This window comes from Halyomorpha halys, unplaced genomic scaffold (genome assembly GCF_000696795.3).
Source record: "Halyomorpha halys isolate HHAL.00 unplaced genomic scaffold, Hhal_1.1 Scaffold1021.1, whole genome shotgun sequence".
NCBI classification, from domain to species: Eukaryota; Metazoa; Arthropoda; class Insecta; order Hemiptera; family Pentatomidae; genus Halyomorpha; species Halyomorpha halys.
This window is the reverse complement of record NW_027112883.1, coordinates 392828-400448: the sequence shown is the minus strand read 5'-3', so window position 1 is coordinate 400448 and position 7621 is coordinate 392828. Positions and strand designations below refer to the sequence as shown.

Sequence of the window (7621 nt, the reverse complement as noted above, 5' to 3'; positions counted from 1 at the left end):
TGGTGGGGGATTAGTGCTGATGCTACATTAAATTTGGTGGTGATCGGGGATAACTGTCGAAATCTACTTCGGAATACGCATGCTTGTTTTTTCTTTTGTATTTTTTATGCTATCACATTCGGTGTAATCTATTTTTCTATAAAATGAAATAAAATAAAGCTGAATGAAATAAAAATGATATGTAAATATGAGCAATGTAGGTTATACATGACAGAATTCAGATAAATATTACTAAATAACCTATAAACTCAACCTTCGTTTCAGAATTTTTATCAGAAACTTTTTAATTTAATTACAAATGTTAAATACAAAATAAACTGGTCAAGTTAATTAACAAGGTTTGAAACAATGTATTGAAGTTTTGTGAATAAATTGAATCGATTTGAAATATGAACATTCAATATTCTCAAATTATTATATGAATAAAGTTTATTAATTAAAAATAAAAGTTACATCTGACTGAAATCTTTATTACAATGTAAAAATAACGTAACAATAATGTAAATTATATTAACCTATTAATCAATGAAAGTTCTTCTTTTTTTTTTAATATTAAGCTTTCTTGATTCAAGGAAATGATTTGAAATTAATAAGAACATATCTTTTGTATAATGGAAAATAAGTCCATATAATAAAAATAAAGTAAATTTACTTAAACATGGAAAAGTTAAATCTAGAACAGTTGAAATTAAAAACTATTAAATAAAATATTCATTGATACTTTTATTATAAATTCCTATTCATATTTCATGTAGTATATACATTGCAATGTCATAGACAACACAATTACCTCAAATAAAACCAAAAATCACCTAAATTGGACCCGTATTAACGATAATACAGCGAAGTTAGTTATTATCAATGATGTTGTCATAGTTACTCACTTATCACTTTATCTATATGTATAGAAGGGAATGATTGAATCTTAGCACAAAGAAGCTAAGAACGAATGTCATCGTATATAATTGTTCAATTTATGTTGCCAAATCATAATAACAAAATATACGTATATGTTTAATTTAACTAAATACAATAATATAAATCGAACTACCAATTGTGTTCTTTAAATCTCAATACATCATTAAATATACCAATAGCGAAGCATTGCCAGGCCAGCTAGTTGTTAATAATAATAGGTAATATAGCAAATTATTAATGAGACTGGCAGATGAAACAAAAATAATAGAAATATTTGAGACAATGGGTTTCATGACCAGAATGTTGTGAATATGGATTATCCAAATTAACGATTAAAAGGATGTTTATCGTACATAGCTGGTTCATAATATTGTAGTGACGTTAACTATAAGCGAGCGGAAGAGTTTATAAAAGGTTTTTTAAAAGTTGATTTATTAATTAAATCGTAAATAGTTTAATGTTCTCATTCATAGCCCATATAAATATTGATATATCTGATGTGTTCTTATTTAATACTAATTCGTACTAGTGACCTCCTTGATCCTATAACTTATATTCCTTTCGTAACGACCTACAGAAACTAGCTGTTGGTTTATCCTACCTAACCCAATGAATATGTAACGTCGAGGCCTTCTGGGGTAGAATACCTCACATCTTAAATTGAAGTGAGAACTAATTAATTACATACAGACAACTCAACTTGGTCTTGAAGAGTTCAGGGTAATATATCTAAAAGTAATTTAGAATACATCCTGTATCTTATAGTAATTTTTGAATAGTTTATTTTCATTATTTCAATAATTTATAATTTCAGGAGGTGAGAGACAGTAATGACGAACATTCAGATCTTACAAGGCATCGACGACGACACAATCACATTAAAATTAACAACAGTAATAGGCAAAAAAATGATGATGCTTTTTTACGCATGACGATAAAAATAGGAAATATAAAAGAAATTATAAAACTTCTCAATTATGGTGCTGGTATCAACAGCAGTGGAAAAGATGGATCAACACCTCTCCATATTGCTGTTAGGAACGGCTACGAAACTATTGTTGATTTACTGCTAGAGAGGAATGCAAGTGTAGATATGAAAGATATGCATAACAACACTCCAATACATGATGCAGTTTCTAATGGAAATTTTAACATTGTTAAGACACTTCTAGATCACGGGGCTTTTATCGAAAGTAAGGGAAATTACAGTAGAACACCACTGCATCTTGCTGCTATGAAGGGATTTGAAGATATAGTTAATTTACTGCTGGAAAAGAATGCAAGTGTGGATATAGGAGATAAAAATAATGTTGCTCCAATACATTATGCAGCAGATAATAATAAATTGAATATTGTTGTGATACTTATAAATCATGGTGCTATTATCGATATAAAAACAAATTCTGGTAGAACACCACTGCATCTTGCTGCTATAAAGGGATACGAAGATATAGTTCATTTACTACTGGAAAAGAATGCAAGTGTGGATATAGGAGATAAAAATAATCTTTCTCCAATACATTATGCAACAGAGAAAAATAAATTAAACATTATTGTGACACTTATAAATCATGGTGCTATTATCAATATAAAAACAAATTCTGGTAGAACTCCACTGCATCTTGCCGCTTGGAAGGGTTACGAAAGTATTGTTTATTTGCTTCTAGAGAAGAATGCAAGTTTACATATAAGAGATGCATATAATTACACTCCAATACATTATGCAACGTTATCAGGTAATTCGAATGTTGTTAAAACACTTCTAGACCATGGTTCTAACATAAATAGTAAGGGACTCTCAGGATTCACACCGCTCCGTTTAGCTGTTGAGAAGGGATACGAAACTATTGTCGACTTACTGCTCCAGAGGAATGCTAGTGTAGACATAAGAGATAATTATAACAACACTCCAATACAGTATGCAGTGTCAAAAGGGAATTTAAAAATTGTTAAGGCACTTCTAAATCATGATGCTTCTGTCAATAATAAGGGATATTTAGGTTCCACGCCGCTACTTTTAGCTGTAGGTAAAGGCTACGAATCTATTGTTAATTTACTGTTAGAAAAGAATGCAAGTTTGGCTATAAGGAATATATATAATGACGCTCCAATAAATACTGCAGCGCGCTACGGGAATCTGAATATTGTTAAGATACTTCTAGATCATGGTGATATTATCGATAGGAAGGGAAATTATAGTAGAACACCGCTGCACGTTGCTGCCTTGTTAGGCAATGAAAATATTGTTGATTTCCTATTGCAGAGAAATGCAAGTTTTAATATAAAAGATACATATAATTACACTCCAATACATCTAGCCGCGTCATATGGTAAATTGAATGTTGTTAAGACACTTCTGGATCATGGTGATATTATCGATAGGAAGGGAAATTATAGTAGAACACCGCTGCACGTTGCTGCGTTGTATGGTTACGAAAATATAGTTGAATTCTTATTGGAGAGAAAAGCAAGATTGGATATAAAAGACACATATAATGACGCTGCAATACATCTAGCAGTGTCATATGGTAAATTGAATGTTGTTAAGACACTTCTGGATCATGGTGATTCAGCCGATAGTAAGGGAAATGACGGTAGAACACCGCTTCACGTTGCTGCGTTGAATGGCTACGAAACTATTGTTGATTTCCTATTGGATCGTAATGCAAGTTTTAATGTAAAAGATTTATATAATTACACTCCAATACATCTAGCAGTGTCATATGGTAAATTGAATGTTGTTAAGACACTTCTGGATCATGGTGATTCAGTCGATAGTAAGGGAAATGATGATAGGACACCGCTGCACATGGCTGCCTGGTATGGCTACGAAAATATTGTTGATTTATTGTTGGAAAGAAATGCAAGTTTGAATGTAAAAGATACATATAATAACGCTCCAGTACATCTAGCAGTGTCATCAAGTAAATTTGAAGTTGTTAAGACACTTCTAGATCATGGTGATATTATCGATAGAAAGGGAAATTTCAGTAAAACGCCGCTGAACATGGCTGCCTCGTATGGATACGAAAATATTGTCGATTTATTGTTGGAGAGGAATGCAAGTTTGCATATAAGAGATAAATATAATAATGCTCCAATACATAATGCAGCATCGTCAGGTAAATTCAATGTTGTTAAGACACTTCTAGATCATGGTGCTATAATAAATACAAAGGGACAGATAGGAAAAACGCCGTTACATTATGCAGCTAAGGAAGGCTGGGAAAAGGTTGTCGACTTATTGCTGAAAAGGAATGCAACTATAGATATAAGAGATGTATATGATGAAGCTCCGATACATTATGCATCATTAAATGGCAAATTGAGTGTTGTTGAAGTACTTCTACAACATGGTGCTGATATCAATAGTAAGGGAAATTATGATCAGACTCCGCTACATTTGGCTGCCTTGAATGGATATGAAAATATAGTTGATTTCCTCTTGTCAAATAATGCATTTGTGAATGCAAGAGATATGGGAAATGACACTGCAATCCATTATGCAGCAGTTGATGGTAGACCTAACCTAGTTACGCTGCTTCTTGACCATGGTGCAACCCCCAATATCCTGGGAGAGTTTGATCAAACACCTCTGCATTTAGCTGCTATGAAGGGCTACGGGACTATTTTAAATTTACTATTGGAAAGAAATGCGAATGTGGATATTAAAGATACTTATCATGATGCAGCTATACATCATGCAATTAGGAGCAAAGATATAGAAATGGTAATCCAGCTTCTGCATCACGGGGCGAATGCTAATATGAAAGGCGCAGCGGGTAATACACCGCTGATCTTAGCGGTTAATAATGACACTAAAATTATGAAGGCTCTGATAGAACGTGGGGCTGATGTGAATACACAAAACCTCTTTGGCAAAACGGCGCTTCATGAAGCTTCTGAGAAAGGTTATGTTGATACCGTTGTCTATTTGTTATCACAGAACGCCAGTTTAGGAATCCAAGATTCCATTTGCTATACTCCTCTTCAACGGGCCGCTGATAATTTGAATATAAACGTAATAAAGACCTTGTTAGATTACGGAGATGATATTAATAGAAGAGGATGTAATAATATTACAGCTTTACACTTAGCAGTTGAAAGAAATAATACTGAGTTAACTCAATTTTTGTTGTCTAAGAATGCAGACCCTAATGTGATGAGCGAGGAAGGAAAAACACCCTTAGATGTAGCTTATTTAAAATCATCCGACGAATTAATTAAATTGCTCTTAGAAAATGGAGGAAAAGTCGAAGACAAAAGTTTCTTGGGGTCAAAAATTCTGTTCAATGCCGTTTCAAAAAAATTGTTGAAACTCGTAAAGGTTTTATTAAATAGAACAGACCATTTTGAATCTTACCCAACTGTTATTCTTAACTATGCCATCGGAAAGGGATTTCTAGAAGGAGTGGAGCTACTCATCAAATATGGAGCAAATATAGAAAAGAAAGACGTTCACGGTAATCTCCCTCTTTCTTCAACCGTTATGACAAAAAATCTGGAGATGGGTAAATTAATTCTGCAAACAAGTAGAAGAAAAATTACAAGTGCTAATTTCACAATGTTTATAGATGCAGATTCTGACGTTAAGTTCTTTAATTCTGAGAGAAATGGAACAGAGACTCACAAGGTGGCAGCACTCCATATTGCTTCCTACTACGGTCTCACGAAAATATGCGAGATGTTGATATCATATGGGGCTTCATTGGAAGTTAGAGATGAACGGGGATATACACCACTCCATTACTCCTGTGAAGAAGTGCATATCGATGTTGTTAAATCGCTTTTAGATTCTGGAGCCAGCAAGGATTCGACCGACATCAATGGTACGACTCCCCTACACATCGCCAGCAGACTCGGTTCACTTTCAATAGTTCAGCTACTCCTTTCAGAGCCCCCAGCAGGCTTCGAATTTATTACTAATCATGGATACACTGCCCTTCATTATGCAGCATGGAATGGTTCTCGGGAAATAGTAAATTTGCTACTAAATCTGGGTGCTAACACAGAAGCGAAGACAAATGACCTCAAAAGTCCACTACATTTTGCATCCCTCGGCGGTCATAAGGAAATCGTTAATACTTTGGTGGGCGGAGGAGCTAACGTAGAAGCAGCAGATGTAGATGGCATGACGTCAATGCATTTTGCTGCAAGAGAAAGACATACTGGTGTGGTCCAATTATTGCTTGATTTTGTAATTGGTACTTTTAAAAGAAACAAAAACGGAAGTACACCCCTTCATCTGGCTTGCGAAAGGCATGATAAATCCACACGCAGTGAAAAGGCCATTGTTTCAATGCTTGCAGCTATTTGGGGTGTAAGTGCAGTCGATTCTCACCACATGACGCCTTTGCATATTGGATCTAGAGATAATTCCACAGGATGTGTAGAAATACTCTTATCACATGGAGCTAACATATTTAGAGGAGATAAATTTCTGAATCTTCCAATACATTATGCTGCATTAAATGGGAATTTAGAGATAGTTTTTATGTTGCTTAGGAAAAATCGTAACCTTAGCACTTCAGTTAATAGTAATGAAGAAACTCCTTTGTTCTTAGCGTCCTGGGAAGGCCACACTGATGTGGTAGCATTGCTTTTAAAGTTTGGTGTCGGAGGTTTAAGGCCGGATGTGAAGGGAAGGACAGCTCTACACCGCAGTGCTAGCAGAGGTCACTTTGAAATAGTGAAACTTCTTCGGCAGCACCGAGCTAATATCGAAAAGGAAGATAAATGGGGCTTTACAGCATTGAACTATGCTGCTTCTTGGAGAGGGCACCAAGACGTTATAGGATATCTTTCGACTACTTTGCTTAATATTACATTATCAGAATATTTAGACGTATCAAATCCTTTCTAACCATAATCTTATAAGAACAGAATTGTTTAACAGCGGAAAATAAAACTATTCATATTTCTTCATGTGTTATTTTTAATAGGTGTCTTATTGAAACGCCCTAACGAATAAAAAAAATACATGGTTAATGTTTATTCTTTTTCTAAAAATGGAAAAGAGTAGGTAACCTATAAACAAAGAAGTCCGAAAAAAAAACTTATTAAAATACATACATACTCTGTGCAAACTTCCTTTATCGTTCTAAATCCAACCAGCATTCTTTCCAATGCCACCATTATACATAATAACATACTAATAATTTCAAATAAAAGGTTGCATTGCTATAAATGTAACAGTTAGCTGCAGAAACGCTAATAATTTTGGTGATTTAGTCGGAAATGTACTCGTATTTTAACTGGTAGAGGTTGCTTAGTTCACTTCTTCTATCCATAAGATTAAAAGTCAGAATCTGCAAAACTATTATCCTTCCTACTGTTCTATACGGATGCGAAATGTGGCCTCTTACACTGCGAGAGGAACAGCGCCTTCAAAATAAAATATTGCATAAAGTATTCGGCCCGAAAAAGGATGCGAATTTAGAAGGATATGCAATGTCAAATTGAATGCTCAATAAATTATGTTTTTAGACATTTTGATCCCTCCTTATATATCTCTTAAGAAAACCAACTAGAAAAAGACAAAAGATGGCCACTTCTTTTGCCTTTTTTCAAAGACTTCAAGAACCACACCATTCTAAGTATTGAAAATTACTATAAACAAACCTTAAGAAGTTAAAAACATAGCGGTTCCAAACATCTACCTACAATTATGTTACATAATATTGGACTAAAAATGTTTAGATAT

General features: G+C 34.0%; 1 protein-coding gene across 1 annotated transcript; it reads left to right on the top strand.

The window, feature by feature from the left end:
- The first annotated feature begins 1720 nt into the window (after positions 1–1720).
- LOC106687886 (serine/threonine-protein phosphatase 6 regulatory ankyrin repeat subunit B-like) lies at positions 1721–6838 on the top strand. Its single transcript, XM_014432047.3, has one exon. It carries the CDS (start codon positions 1847–1849, stop codon positions 6779–6781), a length of 4935 nt encoding a protein of 1644 aa, XP_014287533.1. The 5' UTR covers positions 1721–1846; the 3' UTR covers positions 6782–6838.
- The last annotated feature ends 783 nt before the right edge of the window (positions 6839–7621 follow it).